This window comes from Dermacentor albipictus, chromosome 1 (assembly GCF_038994185.2).
Source record: "Dermacentor albipictus isolate Rhodes 1998 colony chromosome 1, USDA_Dalb.pri_finalv2, whole genome shotgun sequence".
NCBI classification, from domain to species: Eukaryota; Metazoa; Arthropoda; class Arachnida; order Ixodida; family Ixodidae; genus Dermacentor; species Dermacentor albipictus.
This window is the reverse complement of record NC_091821.1, coordinates 394,581,976-394,599,033: the sequence shown is the minus strand read 5'-3', so window position 1 is coordinate 394,599,033 and position 17,058 is coordinate 394,581,976. Positions and strand designations below refer to the sequence as shown.

Genomic DNA, 17,058 nt, shown 5'->3' with positions numbered 1-17,058 from the left:
TAGCAGTCAGTGACTGTGTAATTAGGCTACGCTTCGGTGCGTCTTAAAAGACGGGTTTGTTATAATTTGTTAACTACTGTTGTGTCATCAGACTAACCGTACCTACGTAACTGTTACGATCCACTTTGTGTTGTTTCCGTCGGTCGTTTCCGGTATTGTGATGGTGGCTGTGTGGCTGCAGACAGTTTTAGTTTTGTTGTTAGGTTGATTTGTTGTGAAGTTAGCTGTGTGAATCCTGCAGATGCCTTCCAGTCGCCTATAGTTGACTTTCGACCTGCACAAATATATTGCACCTCTCCCAGATGACTGGCGATGCTTTCGACGTCGCGCGATAGCACCGGAACCATGGTCTGATCGTCCGGACGGAGGCCGTGTTTACGTTGATGGTGACGCAGAGCGCACGGACTACGGGCATTGCAGTTTCGCCAGTGATGTAGAGCTGTGATCTGTACCGTAGCCATGGCTTCGCAGAATAATACCGATGTCAAAAGCTGGTCGAATCCCGCCAGTGGCGGCACGAGCAACAACGTGAGCCAATCTGCATTAGTTCTTCCGTGGGGTGCTCGCAAGGAGCGACAGCCATTTCCCCCGGGAATACACTTTGATACTGATGTCAAACCCGGCGAATTTGTGTTGCGCGTGCTCTTTGCAGAGTTTACACTGCAAGCGGAGAAAAAAATTCGTACTGTGCTCGCTGAGCCACTGGAGCGACCAGTTTCCAAGTCATTGCAACGGGGCGAGGATGCTGTGTTCGATCAGCTGCTGTCCGCGTTCGGTTCAGTGGCCGAGCACTGCCTACCATCGTTACTGCGCACCCTGTTTGCATGGTATGACCGGCAAACAGTAGAGACCGTCGATATGCAGAGGCCGCGCGCGGACTCGCGGGCCAAGAGTGAGTCTGAACCCCGCAGTGACCGTGACTACTTGCACGAACGCAGGGATCTTGCGATTGAGTTCATCTTCTGCCTGGTGCTCATCGAAGTGCTCAAGCAGCTGGCACTACACCCGGGGCACGAAGATCTGGTCGGCCACATCGAATCACTGGCCTTCAAGCACTTTCGCTACCGCGAAAGTTCCCAGACAGGCCCAAACGCCCAGAATTTCAACATTGTAGCAGACTTGTACGCCGAAGTAGTGGCTGTGCTGGCGCAGTCGCGATTCCAATCGGTGCGCAAACATTTCATGGCTGAGCTGAAGGAGCTTCGTGCCAAGGAGCCAAGCCCTCACACAACACAGAGCATCATTAGCTTACTAATGGGCATGAAATTCTTCCGCGTAAAGATGGCACCCATAGAGGAGTTTGAAGCTTCGTTCCAGTTCATGCAAGAATGTGCCAGTTACTTCCTCGAGGCCAAGGACAAGGATGTCAAACATGCCCTTGCTGGCCTTTTTGTCGAAATTCTTGTTCCTGTTGCTGCGACTGTCAAGACGGAAGTTAATGTACCATGTCTGAAAAACTTTGTCGAAATGTTGTACTCGCAAACCCTTGACCTGTGCACCAAGAAAAAGCACAGCCTGGCATTGTTTCCGCTGGTCACCTGTTTGCTTTGTGTGAGCCAAAAACTATTTTTCCTTCAGAATTGGCACTGCTTTCTTGCAATGTGTCTCTCTCACCTCAAGCATCGGGATCCAAAAATGTGTCGTGTGGCACTAGAGTCACTGTACCGACTGCTTTGGGTATACATGATTCGTGTAAAGTGCGAAAGCAACACGGCTACACAGACTAGGCTTCAGAGCATTGTTAACTCACTTTTCCCCAAGGGATCCAAGGCAGTTGTACCACGAGACACCCCACTGAACATTTTTGTCAAGATCATTCAGTTCATAGCGCAGGAGCGCCTTGACTTTGCCATGAAGGAAATTGTTTTTGACCTGCTGTCTGTTGGCAGGCCAATCAAGATAATTCTTACCCCTGAGAGAATGAGCATTGGACTGCGGGCTTTCCTCGTGGTTGCAGACAGCCTGCAACAAAAAGAGGGCTGTCCACCAATGCCTCGAACTGTTGGTGTTCTTCCATCGGGAAACACCCTCAGAGTCAAAAAGACCTTTATTAACAAAGTGCTCACAGAGGACACTGCCAAGAGCATTGGCATGTCTCAGTACTACTACTATGTTCGAAAGGCTTTTGATGACATCCTCAAAGCACTTGACGTCCAGTTTGGTAGACCTCTAATGATGACTACAACACAAAATGCCAACAAGGAACCAGATGACATGATAACAGGGGAGCGAAAACCCAAGATTGACCTTTTTCGCACCTGTGTTGCTGCAGTGCCGCGACTCATTCCTGATGGAATGCGAAGGCAAGATCTAGTGGAGATGCTGTCAAGGTTGACAGTTCACATGGATGAGGAACTGCGTGGTTTGGCATTTCAGGCACTGCAGAACATGGTGTTGGACTTTCCAGAATGGAGAGAGGATGTCATTCAAGGTTTCATCCAGTTTATTCTTCAGGAAGTCAATGACACATTTCCACAACTGCTGGACAATGCCTTGCGTGTGCTGTTACAGTTCTTAACCACATGGAAGAATGCTCTGAATGGATGTGGCGTCAAGAAAGAGGTGCCGGAGATACGAATCGAACAGATGACAAGTGCCTTGCATCTTGTTGAGGGTGTGGCTTTGGTAATGCTCTGCAACTGTAGGTTGTCTACACGACGTCTTGCAGCTCACATCCTCAAGGAGACCAAGGTTGTAATGAAACTGCAGCTGCCACCACGTGCAGAAGAGCCCGTTGTGGATGTCATTGACCGAGCTTGCCCAGTTGCCATCGAAAAGTGTCTGCCCTACCTTCCAGCTTCAGAGAAGTCGGCAGTCCTGTCTGCACCAGTCGTGGATCTACAGTGGCTGGCCGAGCGATCCAGCTCAGCCTGGACTACAGGCAGCCCCGAAGGCAGTACAGAAAGCTCCAACAGAAGTCCCTTGGATGTTCTAGATTTGTCTTGCATGGATGCCTGGTGTGCATGCCTCATGAGTTTCATCCACCAGGACTATGTTCTGAAGCATTGTCCTACAGCTGTGACACAGTCATGGCCGATTGTGACCTCTCGGATCACTTGCCTCTTCACTCACATCGAACTCAATCCAGTAAATGACAACCGAGCTTCACTTCTTCGTACTGCAACTGTCAAAAAGGCACCCACAGAAAGGGATGTGTATCTCAGCCTGTGGAGAAACTACCTTCTTTATGCCTGCCGTGTTGCACCTTCCAACAGCAACATCACCGTTCGCTATCTATCGCCTGACCTGAGCTTCAGCTCTTCCCCCGAGAACATGTCTTCTGACCGGGCTGAACATAGGTTTACAGGCATCAGCAACAGTGGAATAAGTGCTACTACATTGTTCAAGCAGATTGTGCCCCTTTTAAGGAGTGAACAAATGGATTTGAGAGGAGCTGTCGTCCTCGGGTTGTCGCATGTCAACAGTCTTGCGCTCAAGGACTTGATGGAAGAACTGGTTGGCTACATCCGAGAAGCTATTGACAGAAAGCAGGAGAATGTACGTCGCAGGAGACGACGTGACATACTTCGCCTCCAGCTTACACGACTGATGGAATCTGTTGCCGAGCATGGTACCTTCGGTGTGAGTTCCTGCATTCTGGATCGTGATGCTGGCACACTCAACACGTCTTTTGTTGAGTACATCGATGGGGCACGACTCTTCCTTGAAAGTGAGAATGACAAGGACGTGCCCGAAATTGTGCAGGAGATAAAGCTTCACTTCTGCAACTTCGTCCATAAGCTCATCAAGAGCTTTTCTTTGGAGAATCACACTCACCTCCTTGGCCATGATCTGAGGCGCAACCTTTTCTATCTCTTCGCCACATGGAGCGGAAATCTGGGCGTGCCCTTTGGCGTTGTGGAGAAGCGAAATTCGGCTGACGAGAGCCTCACGGAATTGGAATTCTCAGCACTCCAGGCAATGTCCTCTGTTCTCTGCTGTGGACCATGCATGGACCCGCCTGGCCTGAATGAAGAGAGCGTCATCTACCACTGGTTGGACAGCCTGCTTAGGTCCAATGATGAAAGGTTGTACCACCTGGCCCAAGAGACGGTTGTCCTGTTGTTGGACTTCAATCAAGACGCGGGCATGCTGTTGGACTGGCTCGTGGACCGCTGCTACACCGGGGAGCCTCAGCTGGCAGACGGGTGTTTCACAGCACTTGCAACGGTGTTTAGTGTGCGTGAATACCCGTGCGACCACTACATGGCCATCATCTGTGTTACGCTTCTGAATGCTGGTTGTCCGAGGGCAAACATTCAGGAGATGGCGCTGCAGCTGCTGCACATTCTTGACCATCGCTTCTTCCACTCCAAGTCAGCCCTCACCATAGAGGAAGACCTACAGGACAGCATACAACTGCGTCATCGTTCCCTCTCTGGTGACGGTCTCATCATAGCTGGCTACCCTTGCTCCCAGGTGTGTATTGTTTGACAAACATCGGTTCCTTGTCTTGTGTCTAGTGAATGTGCATTCTGCCACACATGTCATTATATTTAGCAAGGGGTTAATGTCTGTTTCTGTTTTCTTTGTCGTTTTGTTTGTCTCTATAATACTGTCTCTATGTGTTGCATAAAATATTAGTTGGAAGTAGCATTTGTAGGTGTTTCTAGTAACTATGTGCTAATAGAATCAAAAATGCACTATAGACTTTTCAAAGTCTGGCTTGAGGCATGATTCCTGTTCAGGATACATTTGAACAGTGTGTTGGAAGGAAGGCCCCAAGAACACAAATAATAATGAAGTTTACCAGTGCGATGCAGACCACTTGTAAGGACGATAACAAAACTCACAGGCTGCTGTAACCAGTTGTAGTCATATCTGGACTGGCCTTGATGCTTCAAAGAACATTGTGCACTTGTGTAAGGCTAATATAGTTGACATTCTTATGTGGATGGATAGCTGTGAGGTCTAGCTTGTCTGTAATCAACTATGCCGCACACATCTAGAAAATTACCTGAATGCACTCACTCAGTCTTGCGTACACGCCACAGTTTGATGTTGAAACTGACAACAGTTGCATCTTATGTAAAGTCAGTTATCTTTTCTTGCTGAACTTAGTATTGGAGTGTAAGCTAACTGGGGTGCTGCCTGGTTTTGCAGGAAGAGCTGTGCCGTCAGATGGCTCAGGTTCACCCTGAGCTGACCATGCGGCTCTTCTCGGAGGTGACAGGACGGTTCCAGACAGCACGGCCAGAAGTGCGCCAGAATTTGCTTCGGTGCCTGCTGCCCTGGCTGGGAAACATGCACCTCGTTGATCCACACTTGACCCCTGGCCATCCTCAGGAGCTTGAGTCAGTTCTTTCTCCTTGTGATGTAATCATCTTGAATTGCCTGCATAGTCATATTGTATTTAATCTTACCAGGGCAGAATTGGTTCTCTGGACAGAATAATCTTGCATCACTATGTATTGATTTCCTGCAATTGGATCTTGGCAAGGCAGGATTGGTTCAAGGTTAAATTAGACCATGCCTTCGAAGTTTCCATCAAATTGGACCTCCGTCCACTGGGAATGCCATATTTTTGTGCATGTAGCATGAAAAATTTTAACCCTAGGATTAAAAGCCCCCCCTCCCTCTTGTGCTTCAAAGTGCTTCAAAGTGCAGTGTGTTTTGCCACAAGGTGACTAAACTGTGTGGGAAAACTGGCTTTTTGATTTGGAGGCACAGGTTCTTGAGAAGCAAGCCCACAATTCGAAGCAGCACTGGAGAGTGGTGAAAAGTTGAAAACGTTTAACTACAGCAAGAAGGGTTGTTTATGAACTTTACGTCCAATAGCACAAACAACTACTGTGGCGCTGAATAAGAATAGTGATGTGGGTGAGTTGGTTTAGGTCGATGGTGTAAAATTTCTGCAGTGCAAAGCACTTATATATAAAAAGAAAGGTCAAAAAAGGACAAAGGAGGAAGGATTGTACAAGGACAACATGAGCGCTGTGTTGTCCTCTTGCAATCCTTCTTCCTTCGTCCTTTTTTTAGCTTGCTTTCCTCACTTAAGTGCTGCACGCTGCAGAAATTTTACACCATGTACCATGGTGCGTATTGCACGAAATTAAAATTCCAGCAGTACAATTCTGGCCCAGGATTGTATTGAAATGAGAGCTACATAATTGAATTAAAGCCTAAGTGAACAACATGAAAAGGGTGGATGACTCATTGTGTTCCATTGGTTCATGCAGGGCTTTAGCACCAGGTGAACGTCGAGAGGGCTGGGGATCAGCTGAAGCCACAGAAATGGTGCTGAACAACTTGTTCTACTTGACAGCAAAGTTTGGGGACCAGCATCCCAAGGTGAGTTAGATGTGTGATATCTCTGTTGTGCAGCTAAATTCGAATGAAAAAAGAAATGAAGTTGCGATTGCAGTCTTCACTGAGGATGTGTTTACTGTTGCAGCTTAGTGCAGCTTTGTTGTCTAAAAGCAGACACTGTCAGTGTGCGTAAGAAAGCTGTGCAGCACTGCAAAATGGCTTTGCGCACTGAATTTTAATTGTGTTGCAACCACTCACACTTTCAGAATAGAACACAGCTTCACCTACCCTACTGCTCGCTGTGTGTCTACAGAAGAAAACTTTATTAAATGACAACTCTAGTTTGAGTCGCCATTGTTTGTCGAAGTGGCACTCTCCAGTGGTGAAGTGGCGGCAGTTGCCATCGTCTCCAGGATGTAGCAAACATAGCACACCTTGGTCTGGCCCAGCTCCTTGGGTGGTACCATAGACTTTCCTACAATAATTACTAGAGGGTACTCTGGTGCTGCAATCGTTCAGCTGTCATGGGAATGATGAGAAATACACAGACTTTTCTGATCTTCATGCTTGTGGATTCAGAAGTTCTTGTGGCTTTGTTTATTACACTTTATATGCCTTGATTGTCAAAGCAATCTATAGTTTTCGATGTGCAGAAGATGCTGTGAACATGCACAATTGCTACTAATTGCAATGGTTCAGTTTGTCGAGATGGCCAAATTGAAATGTGCCAGTCTTGTCATGGTACTGGCTTGCCCACGATAAATTCATAAAGGTGTTTTATATTGCTTGTTGATGCATGTGTCCATGGCATAATGGTTTCAACATTCGGCTTCTATGCTAGAGGTTGTGTGCTCGAATAATGCAATCGGACAACTTTAATAATGTTTATTTAATTATTTATTACTCAGTACCTTGTTGAAAATGATGAGTTTACAAAGTCACGAAGCTGTTTGAAGCTAGAAGGACGAAGTTTAGGAAAATCCATGTACTACTTCTCATAGTTCCCATGCTGACTGAAACCCATGCATTGTATGTATGTATGCTTTATTTCCACAAAAACTGAATAGAGCTTTAAGGGCGTAAAGTGGGGAAAAAAGCTGCTCGTAGCAGCTTGACCAGCCCCAAATACCCTTAAATATGCAAAAAGAAAGTAAGGGAGCAGCAGAGCGGAAATACAGTTTTCCCAAGTACTTACATATTCAAGCATTACAACATATCATGCATACGCATCGCAAATCAGGCGAGGAAAAAAAAATACAACAAAAGCAAGATGTGAGCAAGCAAGCAAAAGCACGAAATCTCACTGCACTTCAAAAGCACACAGGCATTGTACAACTCGCATACGAGAGAAAAAATCAAGAATATCAGGAGGAGAACAAGTTGCAATATCAATTTTATTAACAATAAGGTAGTTTAATAACCGAGGTAGCCTGGAGCACAGCATTTATGATCCATAGTTTGTGCGCGATTTTGGTACGTACCAGTACTCTGGCTTTCTTGTGCTGTATGGAGTTTCGTGTAGTTTTAAGTTGGCCATAGAAGTAATGTAGCTGATGTTCTTTTTCTGTTCATTTTTATACGCAAGCACTAAACGATACTTTAAAAGGGCCTGTACTTTCGGTGTGTTAAGTTTATGAAATAAATAAGCTGAAGGGAAATCGTATGGTTTATGTATTGCAAATAGCGCGAAGAGCCTTCTTTTGCAGTATGCACAGCCTGTTGATATTTGTGTCAGAAGTGGTAGCCCAGACCGAACAACAATAATTTAAATGGCTGAGAACAAGTGAATTATATAACAAGCACTTAATAAAGCGAGGAAGATAGTTCAAGGAATAAAATATTCCAGTGATTTGTGAAAGCTTACTAGCAAGAAAATCTGTATGGCTCTGCCACGTCATAGTATGATAAAAAAATACACCTAGCGATTTTACCGAGTGTACAAGTTCAATTTTAGAATTGTTCATTAGAAAATCTTCCTCTAGAGTAATTTGCGCGTTCTTAGCGCAAATTACTTCTGTAATTCTGTAAGCTCCTGTATACCCTAGGACCAGAGTTCTCTCTAGTGATTATTTCACGAAACTCTATAGGTGCCACCGGCCAGCTTGGCCAGCTATAAGTTATTGGCGGGGACATGTTGGCACATGTGATAATATGAGGTGAAGAAAGGGCATGGGGACATTCCCAGTACGTGTGTACCACGTTAGGATGCAGCCCGCAGACCAGGCAGATGGGTTGCCCTGACCTGAATGCGTTGATAGGGAAGGTGAGGGTCTGGGATTGCCGGATGAAAGATGCATCTGTGCCTGGAAAGAGGTGTGAGAGAGTTGGGAGGAACATACAGGATTCATGGGCCTCTTTGAGCCATATGCACCAATCACTTGCACTGCTCAGCTTGGCAGTGTACAGCTCAATAGACTTCTGGCCATGGGAGAGGGGTGCTCAGCTTCTCGTAAATGCGACCTAGCGATTGAGCTTGCTCTTTGCCCTCCATCCCTTGATGGCCAGGAATCTGCCCCAAGGGGACCTGTAAGTTTCGATGTGTCTATGGAGCTGATTGGAGGAATCTTTATTGTGATGCCAGATGTAGATATAGGTCACCAATGTAGCTGCCGGTGTCAGGCCTTTCTTTGAACCATATCTATCTAGGTCCTCGTTCCAACATGTAAATTGTTTTGTACGACGAGTTGTACCCACTTTTTCCAAGTCTTGTCTTGTTTGGCGCATTTCCCAGTTGTGAGACTTGCATGTGCAGAAAGGGCCTTGAAATACTGGGATACCCTTGAGTGCCTCCCCACAGATGGCAGCACCACAAAGCCAGAAAATTAAGTGGTTTGTGCGTTTTCCCCTCAATCGTTCACTTTTAGGAGTGTACCAGTATTCAAAATTTTGAATATAAATAAAGTTGGCGCTCATTCTTGCAGGAGACAGAAGAACTGTGGGCCCTGCTGTGTCGCAGTGGGGCCTCCAATTTGCGAGTGGTGGTGCGTTACCTGCTGATTGTGGCGGGGTTAGCCCCCGGGGAGCTGCTCCCATCAGCCAAGCGCGTGGCATTACACATGGGGCGTGCCTGCCCTGATCGACTGCTGGATGCCCTCCTTGCCGAGATGCAGCTGGCTGAGACACTGGGTTTCTCAGTCGAGCGAACTGAGACACCACCATTCTTCCGTCTCACCAGTGCCCGCAAGGGCAGCAGCAGCCACTCAGATGACGGCAACCAGGTACGGATGGCCAGCATACTTGTGAACAGAGGGGGAGCTCCAGTGCAAAACACAATCTTGGGCAATATAATATTAACACCAGTGGTGTCAGTTGCATATACCGTAATCACGCTCACTAGTCTATTTGTGAATTTGGTGCACTGGGAATTGCTGTTTCTTTTGTTCACTGTGACACCTGTGGCAGCATTGCCATGTATTCAAGACATCACTTTTGCAGCTTCTCTACATGTTCTGTCACTTTCCTCGGCTGCCTCTCTTTTTTTCTCTTGGAGAATGTAGTGTTGTTGGGAACAACTTTTGTGAAAGCGTATTCCAGTGGCTTCTGAATGTCTGGTGCTTCAGTATTCAGCAGCATCTGTAGCAAAAAGAACACCGAGCCTCTTTTGTCATGCTGTCCTCACTCTAGCCCACAAAGGCGACTGCTGCTCGTTTTGTGCATCACGTAAGTGATGATCCACTGTGTAAGAAAAAATTAAAGAACATTGGTGCACCAACCTCACCATTTACCAGGTTATAAAATGTTGAGGCCGCTGATTGTTTGCTCAGTTCACCTGTGTTTGTGAGCACACTTGACTCTGTGAGGTAGCAAGGCATATACACCATAATTTCTGTGTATAAATAAAAATGTGGAGTGCGAAGCCATTTGCATCCTAATTCTAAGCTTTATCTTACTTTAGGTGTCGATGTGAAGTTACATTTTCATTTAATTTCTGGACAGGCTCCAGATGTTGCCCAGGAACGCGGCACACTGCACACCAAGCGACGCAGCACAGAGGACGGGTCAAACGAGTGTCGAGGTGGTTCTCTGAGGAGCAACTCTAGTGACCGGTCGCGACAAGACCGCTCAATGTTGCTGTCTGCTGACGAACCCAGGGTAAGAAAGCTTTTGCAGAGTTGCTTTTCTTTACACCCTGTGACCTATTGTGTCGCCGATGCACATACTGTCCCTGTCATTCTGTAATGCTTACAGCATGTGATCAGTCCACCTTTGTCAATGTCACTGCATTTTCGGAAACACTCAAGCTTACGTATTGGAGATCTGCAAAAATATTGAATAGCAAAATAAAGGTGCGACTTACTGTGCTAAAGTCATGGCATACGTTTTCGGGCAAGTTGGCATGTCTAAAGAGTAAGAAATAGATCCTAAAAAAAAAGAAGAGTCGATTGATTGTCTGCCTTAATGTTGAGAACTTTAACATTCAGAATACAGAACGTTAACATAACATCCATTTTTTACCCTCTAGAATGTTTCATCCTGACCATATGGGCTTGGACTTCATGAAGTTTTCATGTGTTGAGCAGATTCATGATGAATGCGAGCTAAGACAAACTGATTTTTATGTGTTGAGCAGATTCATGATGAATGCGAGCTAAGACAAACTGATTTAAAGGGATACAGAATAAAAAATTTGTCCCCAAAATTTCTGGCTCCAATGACAGCTATCACATTGAGAGTGACCAAAGCAACACTCTTTGTGAGCAGAAATGAGTGAAAATTAATTATTTTAATTACTATTTGTCAAATCACTGCACCTAGCGGAGTCCTCTGAAGACTTCGGCAAAACCGGATATCGCGTCACACTTGCCTGCCTCACTGCTTCCCGCCCTTTGCAAGTGATCGCAAAGCCTTGGGATGTCATTGAAAAGGCAGCGCCTCAAATCAAGCCTGACGCTGTGCCATTTGTTTTCTCAAGGAAGCGCAAGCAACAAGACGTCAGAGGCGCATTTTAAAAGAAAAGTCGAATATGTGTGGCTCTGCTATCGCAAACACCAGAGACCAGCGAAGCTGGGGGAAGGCCAGTAAAGTACTGGCGAACCGCACACAAGACGCGCGAGCGCCGGCAACGCGTACCGACGGCGTCCGCCAAAGGTGTCTGCTGCGATGTCCACGATTCGCCTGGACTAATTCACAGAATAATAGTCTGTGACGCCATAGACTGGACGCCACAGACTAGCGGTCTCACAGAGCGACTGAACAGAACGCTTACTGGCATGCTAGCTATGTATGTTTCTCCAGACCACCAGAACTGGGACATCGCTCTGCCATATGTCACCTTCGCATACAATTTGTCCTGCCATGACACTGCAGGTTACTCACCGTTTTATCTACTGTTTGGCTTGTGATCTCATTTTGCCCCTGGACACTGTACTTCCACAAGTCACACATTCACAGACCGCTTACGCCCGCAATGTGATTCCTATGGCAGCACAGGCCCGTCAGATTGCCTGCGCTCGCCTCACTGATTCCCAGGCTACACTGAAGTCCCGTTACAATATGCACCATAGGGACCTGCAGTATTTACCTGGCTCCCTCGTGCTCTCGTTAGTCACCATTTCGTTGTGTAGGCCTATCGGAAAAACTTTTGTTGCGATATTCAGATCCCTATAATCCTGTGACAGCTTTCAGATGTGACGTACGAGATTGCTCCCAAAGAGCCGGGCCCGTCGTCCGTACAGCCAAGAACCGATGTTCATGTCTCCCGTTTAAAGTCCTACATGTGTGCCTTTGCTGGGCCATAATTGCTTGCGCCGGGTCGGTGCTCCAATCTCAGAGGCATGGTGTTACGATGCAGAACAGTATGTGCAGACAAGACGCGATGATGAAGTGTTGTTGTTGCTTGGGCGCTTCGGCCGCCATGTTCTAGTGTCAGCCGGTGCCTTCAGCATTCGCCTTGCATAAAAAAACATTCATGCTTGTCTCCACCTCGCAACAGTATGATATGTTTTCCGGCTGCTAGATCCCATGTAAACAAGAAAAGGCGTGAGGCGCACATTACCGAGAACAGTAACTGCCTGCCACATCAGCTTCCCTGCAATACTCGCTTGCCCATATCGGGTAGAATTGCAGGTGCGCACTCAGTTTCTTGTCCCGGTACCAGCAAATCTGCTGAGTTGTCACACGGCGTAATGCACAGCTATCGCTGCCAACCATATTGCAATAAACATCTTCATCTATCTGTTTACAGAGCGTGGGGCCTAGTGTCGTTAGAAGCGCAGTGCACACTTTCAGGCGATAAACCAAGCATGCCACAGTTTCCTGCAGCAGGGGGTGCAATGTGAGCATCTAGTCTTGCTTCGGCAGCATCTGGTGTCAGCCGCCAGCTCGATCTCATTTCAGTTTCCCGTCGCCGTCCTAAAACACTGTACAATAGGAAAACAACAAAATACGTCTCAGGCAGCCGAAGCCCCACCAGCCTGACATGCATCGGCATTTCGTGCCGCATGCCACAATGATTCACATTACGTAGATGTCAACAATAGTTGAGTCTGTCAAATTTTTTATTTACTTTGGGTTGTTTGTTTTCCCAGTTAGTGTTTTTCATCACATTTTTTTCCAGAACATATGAAGGAAGTTCTACTGTATGTGGTTTCTTGAGCCTCCACGACTGCATTAGATGAGTTTTTCACATCTCTTAAAGAAATTAGCTTTGATCTTTTTCTGAAAGCAAAAGTTGTCATCTACCTGACTGACCACTTAACCGTTTACCTTTCATTAACCTTCCTCCACCTTGCGGGCTTCCGCAGAACTGGCTTGCCATATTTCACCTTTCTATGTGCAATAATGGGATGTCCGCGTGTGATGTTTTCAAGCATAATCTCTCAAGCAGGAAACAAACAAAGAAATGAAAGAATACATTTTTTTGGAAAGATGCAGCCTTATGACTGGGATTTTTTCTTGAACTCTAGCTATTTACTACGTAAGTAACAAATGCAGTAAAAACTCGTTAATTCGACCACTTTATTCAGAATATCAAATAATTCGGACTCATCCTCTATTCCCGGCAAGCATATGCATTATTCTATGGCATCAAACCCTCACTAATTCGCAGTTTATTTGGCTGCACACCGGTTAATTTGTGTTGTTCTCTGAGCTCAGCGAGCACAGAGCGGCGCAAATGTGCTATGCAGAAGTGGCACTAGCGTCCTCCCGAAACAAAGTGGCGGAGTCTGTATCGCCATGGTCTTCAGTGGAAATCATATGGGAATAACAGGAACACTGAAACGCATTGTGCTTATTTATGCCTTTACAGCCGTGCATGACACTGCATATGCCACATGCTTTCAGAACTACATGGTTGTCATCCATGATCCCATCACCATGATCATGTCAATAGTGACCACAGTTTTGTCTGCAGTAGGTGCTGCAAAAGGCAGTTTCGTTTTGATTCAGTGCATGAGGGTTCCATTCCTTCAGAACCAACGTTTATAGATACAGTGAAACCTCTTTAGACCGCAGTTGGCTGGAGCTCGGAAAAAGTTCGTACTAAATGGTAGTGCTGCTTAACCGAAGTAGCGTGATATCGCCCACTTACCTGTCAAAAACGGAACTACGAGAGAGAGCAATGAAAGGGCAGAAAACATGCAGTATTTACTCACTTTACATGAAAAAAGTATGTTATTTTCGTTAGATGCCGCGGTGGGCTAGCAGCGACGACGGTGGCCTCAAGATCACTGAAGCTACGAGCCAGCTTTTCCGCCAGCCCTCACTTCTCGGCAAACACATGATGAGGCTGACGTAACGCGCAGTATCTGCCACTGTCGGGCCTGAATTGCCCGTGCTGTCGCTTTCCATGTCATCCTCATCACTGTCGTTAGGTGACGCTTCGGCAATAACAGAGGCAACGATGGCAAAAAGTCAAACCTCGAAAAGTCGAACCTCGTAACTTACATATTTTCACGGTTGCAGCAGCACTGCCGACCAACTTCTCGTTCGCATTACAAATCCCACACACCATAGTCAGCCGTAGCTACCTCTTGCGTGCCCGCACCGACTTTTTTCTTCTATGTCCAATTTTCTTCTATGCTGAGCACCTGGTTTTTGTCCTAGTTTGCACGACACTACAACAAGGGTCACAACGCTCCTACTCTTGCACGGCGCTGGAATGATGCCAATGTTGATGTGGCTTCACCGTTCCAAGCGCCCTCTGTGTTTGGGCTTGGATACCGTTCCGGTCTCTGAGGCTTGTAGTTCTGCCAGGCTGACCTACCGCCGTGATTTTGTGACGAAAAGGGGAAATGCTATGTGTTAATCGATATGTGCAATAAGCTGCTACGGTTTATGCAGATACAAAACGTATTATGTTCAATGGCTGCTGAGTCGGGGATTTGACTTTGCTACTTTTAAAACGAAACTACTGTTTAAGCGGGCACGGTTTAACGAGGTCTTACTGTACTTCATAACTGCATGGTCATCGTCATCGATAGCGACTATGGTTATCTGCCGCTGTTATGGCAAACAGTAGTTTCGCTCTGACTCGTTGCATGCTGGCTGTGTGCCATCAGAAGGGCATTGTCGCCATCCACGATCGCATCGATGATGACCACGGTCTCTTCAGCAGCGATTATGGCAACTAGTAGTTTCATTTTAAGTGAGTACAATCAGCACGCAATGTTACAAACACGATGGAAGCTGTCAAGGATGATGAGCGATTCTACTGTGGCTCGCACGCTTGCATCAAATCCACCTATATTGCGATGGACGGAAAATGTGTTGGCGACCAGTTCACTGCAGAAAAAAGTTGGGATATGTACACAGTAGTGAAAAGCATCTCCACTGCTTTTATTCAAAATGGAAACAGGATTTGATGATATATTCAGTAAATAGAAGCATGTTGATGAAGGAAGCATTTGTTTATTATTCTTTTGATAGCCTTCAAATTCAACATTTTGTTAATTCGGACACTCTTTTTGGCATCATAAAATCTGAATTAACGAGGTTTTACTGTATGTGTCTTTTCATAAAGGCCAATTGCAATGAAATTTTAGATCAAGTAAAAGGATATATATGCACCATGCAATATTTCAAGTTTGAAATACGACTGGAAGCATCCTGCAAATAATACAATAATTTCATATAATTATGTCTTTCAGCAAACACCTACTAGCCTAAAATCAGTTCTCCTGTCTCATGCAAAGCTTGCAAAAATAGCTGTTTTTGATACCAAAACTGAAAAAAAAAAGAAAAAAAAACGCCGCCTTTACCAGTTGCCGGAAGTGGCGCATGACCTAGAATGTGTGGCTCCTTGACGTCACCTCTGAGATAAGTCCAAACCACACGAATGCTTTATAGCACTTCAAAAATGTACCATCTGGATTTGGCTACTATCCATCGGTCAAGCTGGTGCAGTACAAAGCCGGCCCACACTACATAGCATCACCAAACTTGAGCTCACCAGCACGAGTGCACACTCCAGCCCTGCCGTGCACATGGCAAACATTGCACTATACGATTGACAGTTGCATGTATCTGCGTAGCATGGCCATCAAGACCACGGCCACCATGGGGTGCCACGACGAGCTCTCTCGCTGGCAAGACGCTCTGACAACCACATACTCTAATTAGTTTTTATGATGGACATAGCTCAAGGTGCGTGGCAATGCAAGCTGCTCCCGAGCGCCCTGTGCCCACAGTGCGCTGAAAAAATCTCTGAGACGGTGTGCTGGGACTTGTGTCATAGCAACAACCACCAGGTGCACGTGTCATTTGCTTCGGTGCTGTTTAAAAGTTGTCAACAAGAAAACTTTACAATTGTCAGCCTCTTGGCTTTGCCAAGATTTCTTCAGCGGTATATGCTACCCTTCTATAGCAGATATAGCCAAAGTGAAATTTCGTTACTGTTGGCCTTTAATAGCAGCAGTGCACTGTAAACAATGTACACAGAAAGAAAAAAGTGGTACAGGGGCTGTCTGACAACTGAAACTTGATCACAAAAGAAGCATGACATATACTAGAAACAATGCAGACGAGAAAATTTTTAAAAAGATAGCGGTACATCTATGTGGAACAGTTAAACCTCAAGATTACAATGCCATGCTTGGTTGAAACTGATTAATTGACACTGATGCCACATATAACTTTTTAACCTCTGCAAGCTTGTACAACACAAAGACCTACACTAAGGCTCTTTACTAGAATAGAATATTCAATTTCTATTCTAGAATATTCAATTTTATATAAATTTAAACTGACTGTTCTTCCATCAAAGTTGTAAGCTTCCTATTGCCACGTAGCCTGCTGAGACATTTTCCTGTGTGACCGGTTAGACTTCACACAACCGTGATGCACAAACAAGGAGCAAGGGAAGCATCAAGCTACCATGCTGTGAGACCAGTGGAAATTGGTTGTTATAGTTTCACTCTTGCTGTCGTATTCACAAACCAATCTTTTACTTATGACTTGATTGATTGACCCTTAAGGTGTTTCAAGACCCAACCTTCTACTTAAGTCATACTTTTGTCGCACTTATGTACCGATAAGTTGAGTGGCCGCAAACGTAGCCTCGTAGCTACCTTACTCGTACTATCGGCCATACTTATGTAAGCAAAATGGCCAACTACGACTACACATTTGCCCAGTTCGCAGAATTTTGTGCCCATACAGACGAAATTGACGAGGGCAACGCATACGGATATGCGGGGCCCTCGCATAGAGTTTCGAGGGATCGGCAGAACCAAATGGAGTTCTATAATGATCTGGAGTTCACCACTTGGTACCTATTTTCTAAGTGTGCCATGTTGACGCTGCTCAATATGCTCCCTCTGCTTCCCAACAATGAGAAACGTGGCCTACTTGTACCGCCGTTGCTGCAGC

General features: G+C 45.9%; 1 protein-coding gene across 2 annotated transcripts in view; it reads left to right on the top strand.

Moving 5' to 3' along the window:
- fry (Protein furry) overlaps positions 1 to 17,058 on the top strand; it is a 47,881-nt gene continuing 30,823 nt past the window's right edge. Inside the window, exons 1-5 of one of the 2 annotated variants that reach the window (XM_065447745.1) lie at positions 1 to 4,419; positions 5,104 to 5,294; positions 6,180 to 6,291; positions 9,171 to 9,467; positions 10,186 to 10,341. In XM_065447745.1, coding sequence (XP_065303817.1) covers positions 460 to 4,419; positions 5,104 to 5,294; positions 6,180 to 6,291; positions 9,171 to 9,467; positions 10,186 to 10,341 — 4,716 coding nt within the window. In that variant the 5' untranslated portion in view covers positions 1 to 459. The remainder of the gene's footprint in view (positions 4,420 to 5,103; positions 5,295 to 6,179; positions 6,292 to 9,170; positions 9,468 to 10,185; positions 10,342 to 17,058) is intronic. The other variant, XM_065447747.1, reaches the window with a different exon arrangement.